Source organism: Hibiscus syriacus, unplaced genomic scaffold (assembly GCF_006381635.1).
Source record: "Hibiscus syriacus cultivar Baekdansim isolate YM2019G1 unplaced genomic scaffold, ASM638163v2 tig00112383_pilon, whole genome shotgun sequence".
Classification (NCBI taxonomy): Eukaryota; Viridiplantae; Streptophyta; class Magnoliopsida; order Malvales; family Malvaceae; genus Hibiscus; species Hibiscus syriacus.
In genome coordinates this window covers 2,045,404-2,069,577 of record NW_024063319.1, presented here as the reverse complement: position 1 = coordinate 2,069,577, position 24,174 = coordinate 2,045,404, and the positions used below count along the sequence as shown (strand labels likewise).

The window sequence follows — 24,174 nt, the reverse complement described above, 5'->3', positions numbered from 1 at the left end:
TTACGTTGGACTGAATGCAGAAGGATTATGAAGGGTGATCAGAATGGACTAATGCATGATAAAAAGGGAAACGATGGGGATTCAGAGAAGACGGGGAATGGATGGCCGGCACGAAAGCTAGATTGTTCTATGAGTGTAAATGAATTTGCCAATGATGATGAAAGGAGGCCAGAGATTTCGTGACGTCAAATTCTCGTTCTTTGAACAGTCTGGATTCATTCAGGACTCGGTTTTCTATATGGACAAAAGTGTGATGGAATGTGCATTGCCTGAATTGGTTGTTTGCTATAAAGAGAATATCATGTAGTCAAGGACATCTGCATCGATGAGGGTTCCAACTCAGGACAAGTTCTTGTTTGACAGCGGTGGATGAGAAGAACAATTCCTTCTTCTCTCTCTGAAAACGATCAAGGTATAAAATGACGAAAGAAAATCAGAGAGATATATTTATGCAAGTTGGTCTGTGCCACCACAAGAAATCAAACTGGCGATGATACTGAGAACGAATATGTCTCCGTATCTCTGGAAGAAAATGAGCTAACAAGGGAATCCTAGTCAACATGATTCTAAGGATTCGATACTGACTACGGAAATAAGGATGATACATGAAAATAGCACAAATGATGTCCCCAAAGAGGTGTTTACCCTTGGAGACTTACTTTCCATGCCAGAATGGAGCACTGTGAATTCCAAAGCCATGGCTTTTGATTACGAAAGTAATGGAATTGAGCACCAGCATTTATCTTCTATCTTTAATTTCTGCGTTCTGTTTGAATTTGGCATCAAAGGCGCTACTTTTCTAATAATTATACTCTATGCTAAAAGATAAAGCAAGAAAAAAAATCATTATTTTCTTCCATCAAAATTGTAATGTAATTTGGAATCTATTAGGTTCACATCTTAAGAAATAACTGGATGCATTTTGATTTTTATGCAGAATTCAAGGGAAAAAGTCATTGTGACACCTCCTTTGGTTTCTGCAGATGAATCAAACACTTGCGGCAGGCAAACAATTCTATCTGCTGCTGCATCCGGCTCTGTAGCTGAAGAACTGGAAAGTGGAAAGAGGAAGCTACCAGGTTTAGTCCTGCTCAGGCCTCTCGCTTCTGAGAAATCTACCAATGGCCTTGTCGATGAGGTATGTGATGATAACAAACTGGCGGCTCAAAGCATCGCATTTGGCTCTTATTCACTCTCCACCAATGTATGGCAAAGATGAGGGATGCCAATCTGACCGTGAACCTCCCGAGACTGGAGGTACACCCAAGCTTGAAGGTTCAACTGACCTGCCTTTTTCAAACATCTTCAACGTGAATATGGAGAGTCTAGTTTCTCTGCTGCAGGACAGATAACAGGTCTAATAGTTACTCTGGGCCATAGCGTATTCAGGCAGTCTCTCTCTTCGATCCGATAGCACCACAACCAGCACCCATTCCTTCGCCTTCCCAATGTAGTTTACCGGCAACTATTTGTTTTTGCTCCTAAGTTCTTCGTCTATAACCAATGCACAACTAACTATTACCTTTTTTTTCTCAGATTGCAGACTGAATGGATAGCAGTCCAGTAAGAATGGCAAAAAGCCGATAGGAGATTACCGGAAGCATGGGGGTTGGCGGCAGAGCCTTCTTTGCTGTAGATTCTGAAAAGTTCAATTCTATCGTAGGTTATACAAAATTTTATTATTTTCGCTTATCAAGTTATATACATCATCTCTTTTATCTGTTTCTAGCCGTGTAATTGGCAGTAGGTTTTAGAGTGTCATGCTTGGAGTTTCAATCTCATGCATGCAAATTGAGCTGTAAGCAATACCCTATAATATTCACATATCATTGTAGCATTTGTTTTTGGTTTTGGTTTTGTTTTGGTTTTCATGTTCATAAGACTTTTTGTTTCGACACAAACATGCTTTATGATTATGATAAGACCAAGTTTGTAAGGAGGCTTGAAGACAGTTAAATAACAGAGAATAGGAGTTAACCGGATTTAAGTGATAGTAGGATCTATGTTATTTGAACTCTTCATTTTCTTTAAAATATTTGCATCTCCTTAACATACTGTGTACTTCCTTGACTTCCTATGTAAGTCACATCTTCAATTTCATATCACTTCTTTGTCTATCGAATCTTATAGTCTATGAAGTTTCATATCCTCTAGTTAGCTACAGTCTTTTGACATATCCAAGTGATCTGCTAGGTAAATCTATTATCTGACAACAGATTTATTTACTCCTATATATAAATTATCATCTTTAACTTGCTTATTCTTTCTCTCTTCTACTGAATAATCATCCACGACTCTCCGTCCAAACCAGAAGAGATAAACCATAAACAACTACCAAAGTCTTATTTCTCTTATCAACAATGCTCAAATATAAGGATGAATTTATACCATGCATTCACCCAAAAAAAACCAAATATGATAGCATAGGATGCCGTTATGTTAAAGGGTGCTTGATGCAAGGGTCATTTATCAACTGAACAATTTGTTAATATATAAGTAATAATTAATCATCATAATGATAGTTTAGGCCTGTTAATTGGTTATGTTGGTCAGGCATTCGTGGCTATCGGACAATCTTGTCCTCATTCTTCATTTCCCTTTCATAGATTCTACTACACATGCACGTGTTTTGTCTTGAACAACAAAAGCCTTACTTCCAAACACCAAAATTAACATTATTTCCCTGTCTTCTTTTACCTTTTTTTTTTTTTGACTGCCTTGTATTCTTCCAATGTGTCATTCAATTTTTTGTTTAGCGAAGAGTGCTGGTCCGGAGATTACTGAAACTCAGTTCTTTTATCTCCCCTAATGAAATCCTTGACATGCTGTATGAGGATAATAGCCGATCCTAGGCTTTGTTTTCCTGGTCCCTGAGCGGTGAAGATTTGTGGCGTTGCTTGTTTGGTACTTTTGGTGTCCTTGTTGTATTGTTATTACGTGTACTATTTTTCCTCCACTAGGATTAGAGAGGTTTTTAACAAGGCACTTGGTAATAATTACCGTTTTAAAATATTTGTTAGCAAAATACTTTTTAGATTAGATTAGATTACATTATAGGGTAAATTATATAAGTGAATACCTAAACTTCTACGGTGTTAGTATTTTAGTCACAAAACGTTTAAAACTTATAATACAATCATTGAACTTTTAATTTGCTATTACTGTGATCACATCCTTCCGTTGTTGTTAAGAAAAGGTAATGTGACACGTTGAAGTCTATTTTTCTTATTTCATTTTTTCATAAAAATATCCTTAGCTTGCACACAGCCATCGCTAAGATCACCTATGTCATCACCGTCTGACGTTCTTTCAATGAACGTCGTCACTACATCTCTTCTTTTTCTCTGTTTAGATTTGTCCAAGGCCAATTGAAACCTCATCGTCAGATCCTTTTGTAGTCGTTTGGTAGCTTCTCCAATAAAAAAAAAGATCATCGAATTATTCCTCATTTTCTATTCTTTATTTCTTTTGATTCAAACTTGTTGAAAAATGTTTCAATCTCCTCAAATCTCAAGTGAAACTAAAAGCTAAAACTTTTTGATATCCAACAATCAATCATTGAATTAGCTTGAAATTGTACCATGTTAATATGTTGGTCGAGCAAGACCTTTTTGCTATTGGGATTAACCGACTATCGTATCATCATCAAAAACTCACCAAGATTGAGATGGGTAGTTTTCCTTCTTTTATTTTTTCTTTATTTCTTTACTTGTTTTTGTTGTTATTTATTATCTACTATTATTGATGATTATGACTGTGGACGATGATCGAATGAGATTGTTGATGATGGCTCGAGTTTTGATTGGTTTAGTCGTGGATGGTGAAGGAGTTTCAATTGTATTTGGAACTTGAATGAATGATGGGTAGATGGTTCAACGGTCTTGAAAAGATGGTGAAGTTCTTGAATATGGTTCAACGCTCTCTTGAGTATGATTCGACCGTCCTAGAAAGATGAAACTTTTGAGTATGTTGCACGTCAGATGGCACGATTTAGGTGATAAAACAAAGGGAAATATTTGGTATTGACATCGATTTAAGGTGATTATTAAAGTAATTAATTAAATAATGTTTTAATTAGTAATCAAACGACCTGTATCATGTGTGAAGCCTCTTAAAAAGCAAGTAAATATTTATGATTTTTTCGCTTGTAATTACGTGTTTTGGACCTCTGCATTTTTTGTGCTTCGTGTCTGCTCTTCTTCTTCTTCTTCTCTTTCCTCTTTGTAAATGGGGTTTCTCTTCTATATAAAATCAACTCCATGGTCAGAAAATTAGAAAGCTGCGCTCAATGTTAAAAAGGAAAAATCTTGAGAGAAAACTGATATGGAGCTGAGAGGAATCTTCATTACTGTGCTTTATTTCAGCTTTTTTTTCATTGCAAATCCACCTGCAATCATCAAATGAACAAGGTAAAACACAAAGGTTTATGTTTCTTCTTCTTCTCTTTCTCTTTCCTCTTTGTAAATGGGGTTTCTCTCTATATAAAATCAACTCCATGGTCAGAAAATTAGAAAGCTGCGCTCAATGTTAAAAAGGAAAAATCTTGAGAGAAACTGATATGGAGCTGAGAGGAATCTCATTACTGTGCTTTATTTCAGCTTTTTTTTCATTGCAAATCCACCTGCAATCATCAAATGAACAAGGTAAAACACAAAGGTTTATGTTCCTAATCACTTCCTCATTATCTAACAACGTGTTCTCACTTATGAGCTGCAAAAGAGTTCAGATTTCTCCAAACACTACTTCCAAGGAAGCTTAGATTCGCCCAAGAATCCAGTAAATCCATCTAGATAAACATATTCATCTCGTAATCAAATTACAATCTCCTTCTTGACTAATCTGCAATTTCTGCTTCACCAGTTAAAAGGAAATGTAGCTGTAGCTCACTTTCTATACCAAGCACCAAGAACAGGAACATGTTTCAGGTGAAATAAAGATAAAATAACATGACAAATCGCGTTTTCAAGTCCTTTGTTTTATCTTTTGTGCTGAACAAAATCTGGGTTCAACGCATGCAAGTAGGATGGACTGAAGGAGAGCAAACGGGCACTCGTCCATCCTAAAATTTCAAATTTCAAAATTTTCATATTCTTTATATATATTTTATTCATAATCTATTCTATGACCCTAAAATTTTATAGGCCCGCATCCCCTAAAATTTTAAAATTTGATTCCTTCTAACATAAAATATTTCCGTTCCTACATACAGAGAAAGAAAAGCGGAGAGAGGAAGAAGACAAGAATGGTTCCTACATACAGAGAAAGAAAAGCAGGAAGAGAGAAGAAGACAAGATGGGGGAAGGAGAAAATTTCTGATGGATTATGTCAATGTAAGAAGACTACTCCCATACATAATAAGTCGTTGCCGCTTGGTCCATGAAGCCTCACAATATACAACAACAAGATAGTTTAAGGATCAGAACTTGTAGTACTAATGTTTTTTTTTTGTCATTAGGAAAAAACTTCCTTTGTTTCTGTTTATGAATATTTCTTTATCCAAATAATTATAAGGAAATTTTAGATTGGGCTATTCGACTTACATTTATAATATGATAATTATCACTTTAATTGATAGAACTTAGTAGATACAAATATGGTAAAATCAACTTGATACCAGCATCAGATATTTTATTTTAGAAATTAAGTCATTTGATACCGTGGCTTATAACTCGTCACATGAACATGACGATTTCTATTAAAATATTTTTAATTACTGGAACTTATCACTTTGATGTGATAAATTTTAGTAAAAAATTATATTCTTTTAGAATTTATCACCTCAATATGATGAGTTTAAAAAAAAATTATATATATATTTTTTAATTTTCACCCCCAATTTGTTCTGCGCGGTCAATTAGGTTTCATAGTTTTTTTTTTTGGATAACGTGAGCAAGAGAATTAATTCCACCACGTTGAAAGAAGCATTTTAGGTGTACGGGCGGTTCGAGTCTTTATTACGCATAATTAAGGATGGTAAACAGGTAAACAGATGGTCAGGTGCGAATACCCTCTCCCTTATCTCTATACCCGTCCACGTAGGTAGATTCTTAAATCCATGATAGGTAAAATTTTTTAAATCCACACCCGCCTACGTAGGTAGATTCTCAAATTCATCCCACACCCACTACCCAACTGGAGATGTACCCGACTAGACATAACTGACAACAACCTTAAGTTATACATAAGCAACAAATATAAAACAAGCACGTCCATTAAAAAACATAATAATATTTGGTTAGATCGTAAGTTATATCTTATACAATATTAAGATTTATAAATTAGTCTATAAAATTATACATAAATTCATAATGGTCCAAAATTTAATAGGTATTTAGTAGGTGGGTAGATACGGGCGGGCGGATGCGGGGCGGGTAAAGTCTCAAACTCATCGCCCGTCTACTACCCGCAACGAGTACCGCTTTTTAAATCCACACCCACCCACTACCCACTAAAATTATATCCATTCCTGCCCCAATTGAAACGGATACGGTACGGAATCTACAAAATTATACACGTTTACCATCCCTACTCATAATAGCCAAAAAAAAATTTATAAAAAAGACTACCTTCGCGTTCGTCCGGTTCAACAGATAGCAAGAAGCACAATTTGCGGTTGCAAAAGGAAATGGTTGATTAATGGATAGGTTCCAAGTCAAGGTGTTCCATGAAAGAGGTAACGCTTTGGCTGTTTCTAACGCGGAATGAAAATCATACCACCAATATGGCAGTGAGAGATTCCAGGTCCTTCAAGGAGGTTCTCCTGGAGTCGACGAAGACCGCTTGGGTATTTCGTCGATGAAAAATGGATCTAATAATCAACCTATGAAGTTTTACAGCAATTCTTCTTGGGTATTTCGTAGTGTGTGTAAAATCCCGAGTATGGCTAAGTTTAATCATCTCCATTGTTGATTATTCATGGCAGCACATTTGCAGATATATTTGATCGCAACCATTTAATAACATCTCTAAAGATGAAGTCCAATACAAGAAGCTTCCTCAGGAGCTGAAGAAGCAAGAAGAGCGCTTTATTCAATGGTTCCCACAAGTTTCGCTAGATTGAAATATTACCACGACAGGGTAAGTAATTTCCCAGCTCCTCTTCGTTCTTTGTATCGACGTTTTTTTTATCAGATTATTGAATTTTGTTTCTCCACAGATCCTCGCATAAAACAGCGTGGGGTTTTGCGTCACTTTGACAGACGCTAGGCTAGCCAACAATGGGTTACCCGATGAGGTCCAAAAGCTTCGGTGTAGAGTGAACTACGAAGCATTGAGATTCACTGAGGCAATTGAACAAACAGGTAGACGAATCGTTAGCTGTTGAGACAAAAGGGCCCCTTCTTGGTTCTTCATCTTATATATGAAATGGACATGGTGGCATTTACCGGTTGCGTTGAAGGTTTAACCACACAAGAGGTTATAGAAGTTACGGAAATGAGGTAAGAACCGTCTTTGAAATGGTATAGGAAAATTTAGATTGATCTATTGGATTTTCAGGTTCGAAACAGAATTAAATCTGATTTCAGGCACTCGTACAAAGAGGGAAGAACAAACACAGAGATTCAAGGTGTAGGAGAAAGCATGGATCTTGCCCTTTAACTCTCGAACAGAGTTTTAAATAGCGTTCGCGGTCACGTTTTCGGTTGCGTCACGTTTATCGTGATTGCGGACATAATGGATACCATCACGTTCACTACGGTTGTCGCGGTCGTGAATTTGTTTAAATTTTGCACAATTTATCTTAAAACATAATAAAAATTATAATTATAAAGAATCATTTATAAAGATTTTTAAAATGTTTTCTAAGAGAAATTAACATATATATAATATAGTTTAACCAATAAAGACTTTAAAAATTTGATAATAGGATAAGATAATTAATTAACGATGACATTGTGCATACATTATTATTTAAAAGAAATATACTATCAACATATGAATCTAATAAATTAAAATGGATAAAATAAGTTTTGCTATACTAGAGATAAGAAATTATTTACCATTTTATCAAAGAGTTATCATTCACTGAAAAACTCATAGAATATATATATATATATAGATATATATCAAATGTAAGCAAAAAGAACAACACATATCTCATGCGATAATTAAAGTAAGAAAACAATCTTCATTAAAACAAGAGCATAAAAGTACAATGTACAATAATTAAAACAACACATACCTCATGTAACATAACTATGTTAAGATGTACAATACTTAAAACAACACATATCTCGTGCAACCAACCTAACTATGTCAAGATGTTCAATAATCTTCATTATGGGTGTCTCTCTTTTAATCTAAAACCAATCAAACAATGTAAATTAAAAATCCAAAAAATGATAACTAATTAAATGTCATAGAAACATAGATTCTTTTGATAGGTCAAACATACCTTAGAAATGGGGTGGTAGCAGTTTCACCAATTAGTGGAATAATGAGGAAGATCATATCCTTCACCTTCACTTTGAGAGTAATCTCCACTTGATCTCTGTGGTCTTTGTCCAAAAATATATAAAAAAATGTAACTTTTTCACCTTGATTTTCAAATAATTGAGAAGGAGGATATACTTGAGGAGGAGGATACATGTGAGGTGGAGGTGGGTGATACATTGGTGGCGGAGGGTACATTTGAGGATGATATGGCACACCACAATTAGGAAATGGTGGATAAAAACCATGTGAAGGTTGAAAATATGAATATTGTCCCTGTGGATAATCATGAGTGCTGATTGAATTGCTATACCTAGGGTTACTAGAAGTCAATCTTCTGCCGGAAGAAGAACCTTTAGAAGTATGTTTTCTGGTGTCTTTTCATTTTCCTTTTGATTGAGCTCTTGGATCAATTCTTTCTCTACTAGATGAAGCACGAAAATGTCCACTACATGTATAAACATGTTGTTCTCCATACCGATCAGAAGATCTAAATTCAGCTCCATCACCACTCTGTCTATCATCGTCATCAATTGGACTTAAACCACCACCATCGAGCCCATCACCACTTTGACTTGATGTTGCACTAGAACTTGAATGAGATAACTTTTGTTGTTGAGATTGATCATCAACATTCATTTCATCATCTGAGGTATCCACAGGCAACACACCAGCATTTTCACCATCTAATAATGGATTCTCTTTCTCTAGAAGCCATTCTGATAGTGAATCAACATTTTCAAAGATATTATCAAGGCTGATAGGATTGTAACTAGCGTTTATATCATCAATGCTCATTCTTTTTTGATGCCTCATTTTAAGTCTCATATTATAATAGGTAAACACTAGTTTCTCAAGTTTTTTGTACTTCAATCTGTTTCTTGCTTTGGTGTGAATATAGCTGAATGTGCTCTAATTTCGTTCACAATTTGATGCAGAAGTTGTTTGACTAAGCACTTTAATTGCTAATCGTTGTAATTCAGGAGTACATGTGCCATATATCATCCACCACTCAGCTGCATAATATTATTTAAATTTCAAACTAACATCAAATGTACATATAATTAAATAATATAAGTAAATAATATATTAACTATTTACCTGGATTCATTTTATTCCGAGCTCTTTGTGCCTGTGGAGTACCAAATGTCTCGTGACTTCGAAATAACAACTGCATAAATAAAAGTTTAAGTTAAAATAAGAAAAATATTCAATTTCAAATTATTTAATTAAGTTACAATAATTACTTGAATGAATCTAACCTGATTAACCATTCTGATTTGATTATCAAAGGTTCTCTTTCAATCACTGATCTTCCTTCTAAGTTTCTGCTAATACATTCTCAGAATGCTCCACCCCAAATTGAAATTGAGGATTGAGGAATAACCTAATCATAATTTAGCTCAAATGATAATAATATAAATTATAAACTTAAAATAAAAAATAACTCTTAATGATATGATATATTTTTCTTACAGCTGAATGCAAGTCGGAATGCATAAAATTCCATCTATTGTTAATAATTCTTTCATACTCGATGGAATATCGATAATTTTCCTTAATTGTTTGTTTTGCTCTATCAATGGCCTCATAAATAAAACCAATTGTTGGTTTTTCATCACCGTCAACAAGCCTTAGCACTTTAACTAGGGGTTCGTAAACTTTTATGATATCAACGGCTTTTTTCCAAAAATCTTTTCCCAAAACAATTTTTTTGGCTTCATAAGCAGGCCCTGATTTTTGTTGTCCCCATTTTGATTATATGAATTCCTATATTTAATATGAAAAAATCAATAACAAAATTTAACTTATTTAAAAATTAGAACTAATAAAATAATTAAATATTGTTATATTTGAGTAATCAGTAACTGTATTAACTAATTATAAAATACTGACCTTTGACTTAAACATCTCTCTCAAACCTTGTTTTTGCCTTGTTATCTCCTCAAGTTGTATGAAATGAGTAGCGAATCGAGTAAGAGCAGGGCGAAGAATTTGCTTACCGTGAGTATATTTCTTCATCAAATCAATGGTCCAAATGTGATTATATATGAAACATGTCACTTTTTTCGCTTCCTCTAACACTTTTGCTACACTAGACTTTTTTCCAATATCCTCAAGACATAAATCTAAGCAGTGAGCTGCACATGAGGTCCAATAAAGATGGTTTCTTTTCAACATTAATCTTTTCCCAGCGGCTTTCATTGCTGCCTCATTATCGGTCACTATTTGGATAATGTATTCTTCCCCAATTGCTTCAACAATTTTGTCTAACAAATTATAGTAGAATTCAACATCTCTACTACGAACGCTCGAGACATCCACAGATTTCCAAAATAAAGTTCTTTTACTACAATAAACAAGGAAGTTGATGATGTGCATTTGATTTAAACTATTGGTCCAACCATCACACATCAGAGTTGCACCCAGTTGTTTCCAATGCGTCTTCAGTTCATTTACCCATTCACGAACTTGTTCATACTTCGATGTCAAATACACATCTGAAATCTTACAAGGTGTTGGGAGCTTTATACCTTTTCCAACTTCCATTGATACTTGAATTAAGTTATACAACCAAGGCGAGCTTGCTAATCGAAAAGGAAGGAGATTGTATATTATAAATTTCGAGACCGCTTCACCCATCTTTTTACGCAATGTCTTTAAAATAGACTCGCTAACCTTTGGTTGTCTTGAGCTTTTGCTCTTAACCAATTTAGGTATAGTTCCCCTTAAACTAAATTCAGATCTTTCTTCATGATATCTTCCACGTGATCCAATAGAAGAAAATCGTCCTTCTTCATAAATGTTATCCCAACCACCCGTACTTCGTCTGAATTCTTCTCTTCTATGCCATTCGTGTTGGGATTGGATACTTTCTTTAGTGGCTTGTCTCATAGCAGAAATATCATCTACGAATTCATCCTCTTCTTCCCTTAATTGTGATAAGAAATCATATGTTCTCCTTTTTTTTGTCCATTTTCTTTTCCTTGGCTTCTTTAAGTAATTTCATCATGCTTTCTCTAATGATACATGTAATCAAATAAATATAATTCACACTATTAATAATGTATAATATTTATTATTAATATTTAAAAATAATTATAAAGTATATTTTTTCTAAAGAAATTATAAAATATCAGTATCACATATACACATACCAGTGACATTAGGATATGGTGCGACTTCACCGGTTTTATGAGCAATGTGCTCTTTAAACCGTGTTATTCCTCCTTTCACAACTTTGCCACAAAGTTTACATACAACATTTCCTTTCGTATTTGGAATTGGATCTCCAAAGTGCCAACCTATATCTCTACTCGGTGCACCTTCTAATCCTTTAGTCGGGAACTTTTCAATACGTGGTGCCATGCTTCAATTTCAATAAAAACTAAAATTAATATATACGTAAAGTTAAACAAAAATAATTTTCCTAGCTTGTAAACAAAAATATAAGTTAAACTGAAATTAAATAAAATATATGACAATATTAGAAGTTTAAAAATACTCTTCTATTAACTAATCGAAAATAAAAAGTAATTTTCTAATAAAAATTTATTCTTTATATTCAATAGCATTTAAATATGAATACGTGTAGATAATATTTTAATATAGAAATTGTATATCATATCACGATGTGCACAGTTTTGAACACTTATCATATGTTGATAGCTTTTACATATTCAATGAAGATAAAGTTAGTGGCGGTAAGATAGCAAGCAATTCCCTCGGTGGTACATGAAATAAGTTTACATATTTTCCTTTTTTTAATATAACTCACACTCATTGAATTGAGTTAGTTGTTTAATTTAATTTCAAAACTATATAATAAAAGGCAACTATGGAATTCTGAAGACCAACATTTTTGTTTTTTAATATATGTGTATTTTTATAATATATTTCTCAAATTTAGATTATTAAAACCGTGATCCGTACTTAATCTAAAAAACCAAATATTTAAATTTTCGGATTGAATATCTAAATCTAAATATAAATTTTAATTTACCAAAAAAAAAATTTAAATTTAATATTTTGTAATTTTATACAATTTATTATATATCTATATTATATATATATTTATCAAAATATGCTTGAACAAAGTAAAAAAATTCTTAATATGTCATTTCAAAGCTTAAAAAAATAAATAATATAAAAGGTTAAAAAGGAAGAAGAACTTATTGGATTCAATTATAAAATATACAAGCATTAAGAGTTAATATATTCTAATTTTAAGGCCCGTTGGGTAGTGATTAGGCATTGAATCTTTCAGTAATTTTAGGGTCCATTTTTTATTAGATATTTGGATGATTTTTGTCTAATCAAATGTGTAAAAAAAATTACATATTATCTTATTATCAAGAAAAACAAATTAACTATCTCAACTTCCAAGAGATGTCCCAGAAGTTTCTCAGCTCTTCCCACTCCCAGTTCCCACTTCTCTCAAGTCAAAGCTATATTCTTTGTTTCTTTCCATTATCATTCCCAATTATTTTTTTTCAGTTTTCACCCCACCTATTTCACTCTTTCATATTCGAAATCGAAACCTCAAATCCCCTAGTGAAGATTGCATCTTCAATCTTCCTAAACTAAGCAGCAAAAAAAAATTACCTTCTTAAATGGAAGCGAGAAGCTTGATGCCTTGATCTACTCCTTCACCGGCGGCGAAGCTTGACGAACAATTTTATTTTTCCGGCTCTTCCCCTTCTCGATTCGTTTTTGGTAAGATGTGTAATGTGTGTGTATTTGAGTTCACGGTTGATTAAATAACTTATTTTGTTTTGTCCCACTCCCTACCCTGGTTGTAACTTGTAAGTAATTTTTCTTTCTTTTCAGTTTTCAGTTCACTTTTCACTATACTTGTGGGCTCACAAGTTGCAAAAAATATATTCTCTTAGTTTTCTTTTTTGTTTTCTATATGATGATTGCAATGAACGTTGATTTTTGTATTTGTCTTGGAATCACGGTTGAATAACGGTGATTGCGTCCTGTTATCGACGCAATCGTCCGTTTCCCGTTAAATTACATGCGCAATCCACCGTGATCTGTGTGAATCCGTGATCCACCGCAAAAACCACGTATAGCAGTTCCGGACGGTGGCGCGACCGCAATATCGCGGCCGCTATAGCGTTTTCGGAATGCTATTTGATACCCTGCTCCCGAAGAAACTGCTCTTGTATTGCAAGCATTAGGTATTCACAGAAACACGACAATCTATATCGCTGCTGGAAAAATTTACAATGAAGACAAGAGAATGGCCAAACTAAGAAAGGCTTATCCAAATCTGGTGACTTGAAAAACCCAGAAAATTATGAGTCAATTAAATATGGCAAGGTTTAATTATTATCGAGTGAAAGCAGGTGAGAAAAGAGGTGGTATTGGAACCCTGGGAGCTTAGGCCCTTCATAAACCATGCGGATCAACTGGCAGCTTTGGATTATATTGTTGCGATTGAAAGGCCACTTTCGGAGGAAACATGGCCAAAGCCGTCCAAGGCCATCGCAGGTAATCATTCTAGTCTCCCAATGACAGAATCTCTCTAAACTTACTACAACTCTGCAATTGTGTTAAGCGTAAATTATATAAATCGTCCTCTGATTTTAGGATATTTCTTTGTTGAGTATTCCAATTATTAAAAATTACAAAATAATCCCCGATTATAAGATGTTGCCTTATTGAGTTCCTAACTATTAAAAGTTATAAAATGATACTAAATATTTATTATGTTCCAAATTCGTCATTTTTTAATTAAAAAATTGCTGACGACATGAGTTGAATGTTAATATATTATTGTAATCACAATTTTTATCCCAAAAATATTTATTGTTATATTATTATTATTATTACCAAAAAAATCATAAAAAAGGAGAAAAAAATAAAGAAAAATGGCAATCCCTGAATATCCGAGGCATTCAATGCCCTGATTACTGCTGCCAACATTATCTTCTGCCATCACTGTTTCCACTGGAGCCTGACATGCCTGGAAACCTACTACTCATGTTGTTTTGCACGCCACCACCAAGGAGACTCTCCATATAACCTGCAAAGAAAATCAAGGAATGGAGGGAGTTCTAGGATTTTCTTTTTTTTCTTGTAACCTGGAGGTGTTCTATAGAACCCTCTATGAAAATATGTAAAAAATGGGTCTATATTTCTCTATTTGAGAGCACCCGAATCAAGCAATGTAAAGGGATATCTCCCCATTTTTTATCAATCAAAAGAATACATAGATCATTTTTTTCTTTTCATTTCTTACCAATCAATAACACAAATCAATCACCAAGCAATCATTTTTTCTTCCTTTTCAAAAATAAAAAGAAACAAAATAGTCCACACAAAAGAAATACATATTCGAAACTAGCAAAAAGAACCAAACAGAAAATAAAAGAAAAAAGGAGAGAAAGAGGGTAGCTTCACTTCTCGGCCTAAGCCTCGTCGAAGTTGGCAGCTTCTGTTGGTGAATCCGAACGGTCGGAAGCTTTTTTGAGGCCCCCAGAGCAACATACATCGAAATCGACCAGATCCAACAGTTTCCGGATGATATCGAAGCGTTGGGAGCCGAAACATTGTCGATCGTTTTCGTGGAGATAGGAGTCGAACCATGCAAAACCAAGCCCCGATCTATATTCATGGCTTCAAGACGAGCATCTCGGTTTGTTTTGGGCCCGAACGGTCACCAGAGACGATGACCGGTGCGACGGTATCCATCGCTAGCTTCTGGAGAATGAAGAGAGAAGGCATAATATATTTGGGAGGAGAGAGAGAGAGAGTTGAAATGGAAAAGTGGGAAAAAATGGATAAAAAGGGCTTATATAGTCGGAACCAAACGACGCAGTTTTGGACCATACGTGCGTTTTGGACCCGAAGGGTCTAATCTCTTCCATAGTCATCTCAAGTTCCTCTAGTTTTCATTTTGGTCACTATCATGCGATCTTTTCATTTTTATTTTAAATTTTATGTCCTTATCTTGCTATTTTACATTTTTATTTCTAAATATTAACTTTTCGATTTATTTTTTTCCAGGTCCTATATTTCACGCATTTTTACATATTGGTCTTTGTTTTAATTCTTCAATTGCGTGTTTAATTTTTTAAATATTTCAATTTAGTCACTATTTTTCATTCTTTTCATTTATTTTGTTTTAAGTCTGTTAATTCTGTTAATTTATTAATTGGTTACTCATTTCCATTGTTTTATTTTATTTTAATTGTGGCATTGCATTTCATTTTAATATAATGTAGTCCTTACTCTAATTTATTTTTCTAACTTCTCATTTTAATTTTTTTTTCTGGTTACTCGAATGTATTTATTTAATTTAAGCTTTTACATTTTTTTATATTCATTCGATACTTTATTTATCTTTTTTAATTTAGCTATTCTTTTCATTCAAATTATTTATTTTAATTAAATTGTTTTAGTAAATATTCTAAATTTCTTTTCTATTTCTTTCTAGGTATGTCCGTTAAGATACATTTTCTTGATTAATTTAAATTTTAGTTTTTATTCTAATATTAGCATGTTAATAACTAGGTTTCAAGTTCAATCCTTTGTGTTTAGATTCTTCACATTTTAGTCCTTTAAAATAGGGGAATTTTCAATTTGGTCATTGCCTTCATGCTCGAGAATCCAAATAAACTTTTCGATTAAATAATTAATCTGATTATTAATTAGAGCTTTAGTTTAGATTTAATCTCTTGACTTTAGTTTTTTCATGTTCTTGTCCCTAAACTATTAATTAGGTTTTCTGATTGACATAATAAATTAGGATTAATTAGAGCCTTAACATTAGGTTTAATTTCAGTCTAGTCCTTTAATTAGGGGGTGATTCGATTTAGACTTTTGCGTGAAAATGCCCGATTGCTCAAATACATTATCCGGTTTATAATTGGTTAACAAAATAATAGGGTTAATATTAGAGACTTCATTAGTCAATTGGGTTCTTGAATTTCATAATTTGACACTTTAGGTTAGGCAATCCTTTAATAAACTCATTTAGTATAATTAGGTTCTTAAACATGTTGATTGATTGTATTTCTTTTTCAAACACAAGGCATTGTTGACTTATCAGGGAATCAATAGTATAATCCCCGCCATCATGCTATGGGGTTACCACTGATGATTCCTGAAGTTGGTCAACATCCTTTAGAAACCCATTCATTTTTTTAAATCTCGAGGCAATGTTTGGTTGTTGGGCACAATAATTGATCTCTCATATACATGCTAGAGGGTGAATATTATTGGCTTTAAAACACAGGCACCCTCTTCAACTTTGTATCAATAATGATTTCTAAATTAAATAAAACTTCTGACTCAAAATTTCCAAATTTCAATCTAGGGTAATCAACTAGGTACCAATTTTTGGGTGTTGTGGGGGTGCTAACACTTCCCCACGCGTAACCGACTCTCGAGTCTGATTTTTTGGATTTTCGTAGACCCCAAACTAGGTATTTTGGTAAAATAAAATATTTTTATTCAAATCACCCGATTTTTATGGTGTTCAAATCGCACCTTAAAATGATTGGTGGCGACTCCTCACATTTCAAAAAATTTTCAAAGAAAAACCCTAAGTTTTACTAGTTTTCCCCCACCCAAGCAAAAAACAGTGACGACAGTTGTCATAGAATCTCATAAGACTATCATATCTCAACCAACATATTAACATCTAGATCGGACTGTTGTTAATGTTTTAATAAAAAAGGATGAGATTGGAATATAATAAATAGCCGGATGACTATTTTGTAACTTTTAATAGTCGAGACTCAACAAAGCAACATCCCATAATTAGGAATCATTTTGTAACTTTTGATAGCCGGAGACTCAACAAATCAATATAAAAAAAAATTCTAAAATACACAAGAAATTGAAATTTGCAGAAGGTTGCTATCTTCAGCAAGATCAAGTTTTCATTGTAATTCCTTTATCTCTAAAAAATATCTAAAGAACTCTTGATCAAATGTTTCAGAGATTTGTATCTCCCAATCATGACATGATATTTGATAAGTTTATATGATCTGCCATAGTCAAGTTTACACGTGGTAATATTCATTCAACCTGTCACCTTATAAATAGTTATTATAACTCTAACCTAACACCAACATTGAAGGGTTTTTTTATATAAACTCTCTTACAATACTAAAGAGGTCTTCTTCTTTTCTTCTTTTTCCACTCTCTCTCTCATGGGGCTAAGGGTTCTTCATTTTTAGTGATTCATCTTTTTGTCTAAAATTATCATATACAACTTTTCATCTAAAATAGCACTGGTGATTCGTTTATAATCATCATAACCTCAAATATTATCATCGATAATTTTATTTTCAAGATAACAACATTGTCAAATGTTTTTTTTTTGATACATGGGATTCAAGACAACAGTTCTTCTAGATGCAAAGATTCTAGTTTCATTAATCAATGACTACTACAAAGGAACATTGAGTTGGGATGAATTTGCATTGATGGTGAAGAAAACTCATCAGCATCTTGTTGGAAAACCATAAGAGAAAGGAAATTCCAGATCGTCCTAGATACGAAGATTTTTTCTATTCTAATCCACAAGAATGTCTGCCTCCATTTCCTCACTGATCACTACTGCCACATACTTAAAACCAAGAATTTTTTTTTTTTACTTTTATTACACCCTTGTGCTCTTTTATTACACCCAATCAGTCCTTGGCATCCAAATAAGAACCTCTTCACGAAGATCACCATGAAGAAAAGAAAAGTATTATGAACATTCATATGATGCACCTCTCAATTTTTGGCAGTAACATCTAAAAACACAATAACAATAAGGCTTAATCCAAAAAAAGTCTAATCTATACTCTTTTTCATATTTAGGTATCTATTTTTTTTCAGTCAATTTGGATGTTTATCGTTACAAATGCTACCATTCTAAATGTCTCGATCATAATGACCGTTAAAATATTATGTTAAGTGGCACGTTTCAGTTTTACACAACTTTAAAAATTTTATTTAAAATAAAAAACTTCAAAATAAAAAACTTCAAAAAATATTTTTTTATTAAAAGCTCAAAATTTTCGAAAATCTTAAAAAACCAAAAATTTTGAAAACCCTAATTTCAATCGCTATACCCACATTGACCATCGCTTTTACTGCCGTTGTCATCGACTCGGCCTACGTTGATCGCACCTCCACCTAATGATCAGTTACCCGACGAACAATCACCTGAAAACCCCACCTGACACTAAACCCTATGAACCAAACGATTGCAAATTACGATACACGATGACTACGATGGCAATCTCGATGGCAAAGGCGACATCGGTGAAAGCAACCGTGGTGGCAAGGGAGGTGATAAGTATAGGGTTAGGGATTTTAAGGTTGATTTTAGGATTTTTAGGAATTTGAGGCTTTTTTTTAATTTTAAAGAAATTGGGGGTTTTTTAAATATACTAATATTTTTAATTTTTTAAAATTCAAAATCGCTTGAATACAACACATGTCACTTAAGGGACTTTTTGACCTCAGTTGAGCTCTAGGCACTTAAAATGAGAATATTTGTAACGTTAAACACTTGGATTAACCGAAATTTTTTTAAACACCTATAGTTTGAAGACTTTTTATATTAGGTTAAATTACACATTTAGCACCTAAACTATTAGTTTTGGTCCATTTTAGTACATAAACTTTCAAGTTATTCAAAACCATACCTAAAGTTTATTTTTTTTTATTTTAGTACTCTGCCGTTAAAAATTTTCGTTTTTGTTTCATTTTAGTACCCCTGCTCAAAATCTAACGTTAAGTTTTGAAAAAAATTGAAAGTTTAGGAACTAAAATGGATCAAAATTGATAGTTTAAGTACTAAATGTGTTAAGTTTTTAACAGCGGGGTACTAAAACTAAACATTAGGTATGGTTTTAAAAAAATTAAAAGTTTAGATATTAAAACAAACAAAAACTAATAATTTAGGTAATAAATGCGTAGTTTACCCTTTATAGTAAGCCTAACAATAATCATTTTAGCCACCATAACAAATATTTTTGCATCAAAATGTTTACTTGTTGTCTTTTTATATTTTTATTATTGGTAAAAGGGTACATAAGGTCCATGTACTTTTATAAAAGAAGCAATGTGGCCCTTGAATGTTTTTTATACTCAACGTGGCCCTCGAACTTTGTAAAAGAATCTAATGTGACTATTTGACCAAAAGTTTTCGTCGTTAACTATTATGATGTTGATGTGGCACTTCATGGTGCCGGTGTGGAGGTCTATGTGGCACTTCATAGGTTGATGTGACTGATGAGCTAAATTGTTTCTTTTCAATTTCGAGCACCAAATTGATTTTTTAAAAGTTCAGGGGTTTATATGATTTATTTTAAAATAAAATATTTAAAATATATGTTAAGCTCTTTAATCCATTGATTTATATCTTCGTTCACTCTTAAAATTTGATTCTTTCACTTAAGAATTTTATTTTCATCATTGTTGGTATTAGTGTCATTATTTTGGAACACATAGTAATGTTAGGAAGTATGATGGAGTGTAGATATTGTAGAGTTAGTTGCAAAATTTGATATATCTAAAGAAAATTTTGGTATTAGTATGTTATGATATTAAAAAATATATTTATGAATTAATAAATTTATGATTAAATATTAGTATGTTATGATATTAAAAATATATATTTATGAATTAATAAATTTATGATTAAAATAATATAAATTTGATTTGATGAGAATTAATTGTAATGCAACATAAATAATTGTGAGAACTCATTTTATCCTTAATATTATAGAGATTTTACTCTTATTTTCAAATGATGTATTCTTTATTCTTGTATATTTGATATTTTATTTGTTTACTTTTTACTTATGTTTAATTTTTCTTAATTTTATAATAAGTATTTATTATTTTTAATATTTATATTTTAATAAAATTTATTTAATAAATAATCTTAATAATTAATGATATTTTATATTTAATTTATTTTTTATATTTTAAATTTAAAATAATAATATTTTAAAACATTAAATAAACCTTCAAACTTTTAAAAAATTCAATTTAGACTTCAAATTTAAAAAAATCAATTTAACTTATCTGTCACAATCACATTAATACCGTGAACTGTCACATCAACATCGTGAAATGTTATATCAGTATCGTAACTGTTAATAATGGAATTCGTTAATTAAAGAGCTACAATTAATTCGTTTTTAAGGGTATTAAGTAAAATAAAAATCGAAGGTCACATTGTTTTTGTTTTTTTCCTAGAAAAATACATGGAGATGCACTCTTTTGCCAAAAATAAATAAGAATAAAAAGAAAATAAAAAGTTGTTGGAAAAAAAAAGGAACCGAGCGCAGTCAAGAAGTAAATGCGGCAATAGAACACAGATGTTGTTGTCTTCTTCATCGGCAATAATTCGAAGGATATCACTGTCCTGGCTGATTATGGCCAACAATTCTAATTTCAAATCCAACCGCCTCGCTTGTTCTGGTAAATTCCTCTAGTCACTATTATAATTTCTATCTTCCTTCATTTATTTGCTGGGTAATTCTTTTTACCCTTTTGAAATAACCACCCGATGTTTCTCTGGCGTTAGAGAGGTCCACGAAAAGAGCTAGAACAATGAGCACACAGTCTTTCATCAAGGACGCTTTTTCTAACTACGCTGATTACCTTAATGCCCTTGTAAATTTTCCTTTCATTTCTCGTTTTTTTCACCAATTTTCTAGTTTATTTTGCATCCTTTCTCTATTTTTTAGCTTGGGTCGCATAAATTAACTTTTTTTTTTATCTCTATTCTGGTTTTGTGAAACTTTAGGATGTTGTTAAAATGGTGAAAATCTTGATCTAGAAGATTTAGATTAGATATACCCTATAGACCACAGTTTTGAGCTGTGTTGGGGAAAAAAACCTATCAGCATTAATGCTTTATACCCTCATTTCGTCAGGGACAAATTGGTAGGAAATAACAATTGTTTGTTCCAATACAGGTATAAAATGGGTGCTAGATCGTTTGTTCTAGCAGTGAAGCTTGTTTTCTTGTTGTATACTTGCAATATGGGGATATCTTCTTCTCCAAAATATTCAAAGTTTATTACATGTATAAGCTGTAAAGTTACCTTGCATAGCCATAATGGGATTGTCTTTTTGGCATGTGTCTACTTCATTGTTGAAGATTATTTTATATGTAATGACTAATCAACCCAAATCGTTTTTTTTTTTTTGTAGAATGAAAAACGGGAAAGGATAGTTAAAGCTAGTCGTGATGTAACTATGAATAGTAAAAAGGTCATATTTCAGGTGCACAGGTAATGGTCAGTTTGCCGATTTTCATTTCTCAAGATTCCAATGATATGGTAGTTTTTTTTGTTCTCTTGGCTGTTGTATGTTCATCTGGTTCTTACTGCAATTAGTCAATTCAAATACATTTTTCCTCTTGCTGTTATTTACTATCTATTCTCTTTATCCATATGGTTTTGTTTGTTCACAAGAAATAAATTGTTATGTCAGTTAATACGATATGTTACTTTCCTGTGGATTTACTTATGCTTTCTTATCTAGCTACAACAATTCTTTGATGACAGAATAAGTAAAAACAATAAAGAGGAAGTTTTGGAAAAGGCAGAAAAGGATTTAGCTGCAGTGAGAGATCTGCATATCTCTCGACTGGTGAAAGAGTTGCAAGGGACTGATTTTTGGAAGCTACGGCGAGCATACTCTCCGGGGGTTGCCTCTTTTCCTTCTTAGACTTTAGTGCAATAGTGCCAAAGAGAAATGACTTAGTTGACTTATTATGCTCGTCTCTTGGCAGGTACAAGAGTATGTTGAAGCTGCAACATTCTTCAAATTCTGCCGAGCTGGAACTCTCTTGAATCTTGATGAGATAAATGCTAGTTTATTACCACTTAGTGATCCATCTTTTGAGCCATTGCAAATTAACCTCCTTGACTATCTCTTGGGGGTAGATGCCTGAATTTTGTGCTATTTAATTTTTATAGGCTTAGGTTGATTAAAGCATTTGATGCAAATATTTTCGTATATCATTGTATCCTTCTGTAAAAATAACATCTACTTATTTCCAGCATACATGCAATCATGCATACACATAAATGTCTGTCAAACCAAACCAAACTAGTCACATAAACTCTCACATGTATTACAATGGAGGGTGTTGACTCTTCCTTTACAGCTTGCAGATTTGACAGGAGAGCTGATGCGATTAGCGATTGGTCGAATATCAGATGGCGAAGTAGAATATTCTGCGAGAATATGCCAATTTGTACGTGATATCTATAGGGAATTGACTCTTGTTGTCCCACTTATGGATGATAGTTATGACATGAAGACAAAGATGGATACAATGCTCCAAAGTGTAGTGAAAATAGAGAATGGTAATATTGGTGCTGGTATTCTTTCCCTTAAAGTCAGAATCATCGTGTAGTATATTATGAAAGATTTCTTTGTTAAGCTAATGAATTGAATATCTGATGCCTATGATTCCAGGGTTTTGTTGTTATTATATGTGCTATAAATACTTAAGGATCTTAAAAGACTTGACAATCCAATTTCCGTGCCCAACTTGTATCCACATTATAATTCTTTTGCTGGATCCCTTATACAAGTTCTTTTTGCATGCAGCGTGCTTTAGTGTTCGTGTTAGAGGATCAGAGTACATTCCGCTTTTAGGGTCCAGTGATCCAAATTCTTTCTTAGTGGGAGTGTCTGATGCAGAATTATGAAAGTAACTTCTGCTTTTCTTAGCCTCTCTTCTTTCCTTCTCTTTGTTTTAATCGTATATTCGTGGTATGCCATTAACTTCATATAGTTCCCTTCCTGCAGTTCTTGGCTGGATGAGTTGTTTCCTTCTCGAGATACAAAGGTTTTGGTGTACGTCACGTAATGTTTGCCGAGATAGTTTTACGAACCGAAAGTTCCTTTAAGGCTTACACTTTGCTGGCTTTGTTTCTGGTGCACTTTGTTAAAGCTTGATGTAGTTACCTTGCATACTCTCTGCAAATGGTTATAACAGGGGAAAGAATCAAGGTACTGTATTTGGAAGCTTTCATATGACAATTCTCTCTCTTGCCCATATTAGTTGATGGGGAGTTAACAATGGAACATAGAATTAGAAATCTTTTAAAGGTGTCCTGAGTCTGACTCATGAACTCATTTAGATGGGCGCAGTTTGACACTTGGATCCAGTTTGCATGGGTTGAGCATGTTTTAAACATATTAGCATCCTATTTAATGATTGATCCTGTTTATGCCTAGTCAATATTCCTAGTCCTATCCAAGTATATAAAGCTTTCTCCTTGCTCATAGCTTCAGTTTTCTCTAATTAGTAGCACTTAGCAAATACTAAATTGTAGTATCCAGGACACCAAAATCTCGATTGACTTTTATGCTCTTCCCTATTACGGATCTGATATAGTTTTGGGAGTGGCTTGGTCAGCACCGTTGGGTCTGCTGGTTACCAACTATACTGATATAGCCCTGAACCCCTCCCTAGAGTCATACTATATGGAAAACATGCTTTTGGTCTCCATTAAATGTCAAGTTCAATGCCGTGTGTAAGAATAAGATGGTCAAGAAAACCATGGCTACAAGGTATTGGACTAGAAGTGGATAAGGTTAAAAGAAAGAAAGAAAAAAAGGCAACGGGAAATTACTAATTAAATTAAGTTATGAAGTATCATGTGCTCACGAGCATCTTGTCACTGAAATGTATGCATTGATTCCTCCCTCACATGGCGGATATACAAATGTAAATTCTTAATTAAGCGA

The 24,174-nt window shown here is 33.1% G+C and overlaps 2 protein-coding genes, 1 long non-coding RNA gene and 1 pseudogene across 4 annotated transcripts; 3 read left to right on the top strand and 1 right to left on the bottom strand.

The window, feature by feature from the left end:
* Nucleotides 1-1,125: 1,125 nt before the first annotated feature.
* On the top strand, nt 1,126-1,851 carry LOC120178840. The gene is made up of 2 exons (XR_005521555.1): nt 1,126-1,450; nt 1,537-1,851. It is a non-coding gene; the product is annotated as an uncharacterized LOC120178840 (long non-coding RNA).
* Nucleotides 1,852-6,721: 4,870 nt separating this feature from the next.
* Nucleotides 6,722-18,006, top strand: LOC120178961 (annotated as a pseudogene).
* On the bottom strand, nt 14,247-15,197 carry LOC120178839. The gene is made up of 2 exons (XM_039184615.1): nt 14,845-15,197; nt 14,247-14,467 (listed from the first exon to the last, which is right to left on the bottom strand). Exons 1-2 carry the CDS (start codon nt 15,056-15,058, stop codon nt 14,367-14,369), a joined length of 315 nt encoding a protein of 104 aa, XP_039040546.1. The 5' UTR covers nt 15,059-15,197; the 3' UTR covers nt 14,247-14,366.
* A 2,734-nt stretch (nt 18,007-20,740) lies between the features above and the next one.
* On the top strand, nt 20,741-23,655 carry LOC120178884 (translin-associated protein X-like). 2 transcript variants are annotated; one of them, XM_039184658.1, is made up of 8 exons: nt 20,741-20,880; nt 20,987-21,075; nt 21,619-21,698; nt 21,975-22,116; nt 22,202-22,351; nt 22,580-22,781; nt 23,029-23,131; nt 23,230-23,655. In XM_039184658.1, the coding sequence occupies exons 1-7, from the start codon at nt 20,778-20,780 to the stop codon at nt 23,127-23,129; spliced, it is 867 nt and encodes a 288-aa protein (XP_039040589.1). In that variant the 5' UTR covers nt 20,741-20,777; the 3' UTR covers nt 23,130-23,131; nt 23,230-23,655. The 2 variants fall into 2 exon arrangements, with proteins under 2 accessions (XP_039040589.1, XP_039040590.1); XM_039184659.1 differs by lacking the exon at nt 20,987-21,075 and having other exon boundaries at nt 20,862-20,880.
* Nucleotides 23,656-24,174: the final 519 nt, after the last annotated feature.

Coding starts and splice junctions, on each gene's coding strand:
- LOC120178839 (XM_039184615.1), bottom strand. CDS start 15,058: ATGAATATAGATCGGGGCTTGGTTTTGCATGGTTCGACTCCTATCTCC. Junction 14,468..14,844: donor GACGAGGCTTAGGCCGAGAA/GTGAAGCTACCC, acceptor TTTTCTTTGCAG/GTTATATGGAGAGTCTCCTT.
- LOC120178884 (XM_039184658.1), top strand. CDS start 20,778: ATGTTGTTGTCTTCTTCATCGGCAATAATTCGAAGGATATCACTGTCC. Junction 22,117..22,201: donor GGCGAGCATACTCTCCGGGG/GTTGCCTCTTTT, acceptor GTCTCTTGGCAG/GTACAAGAGTATGTTGAAGC. Junction 22,352..22,579: donor TCCTTGACTATCTCTTGGGG/GTAGATGCCTGA, acceptor CTTCCTTTACAG/CTTGCAGATTTGACAGGAGA.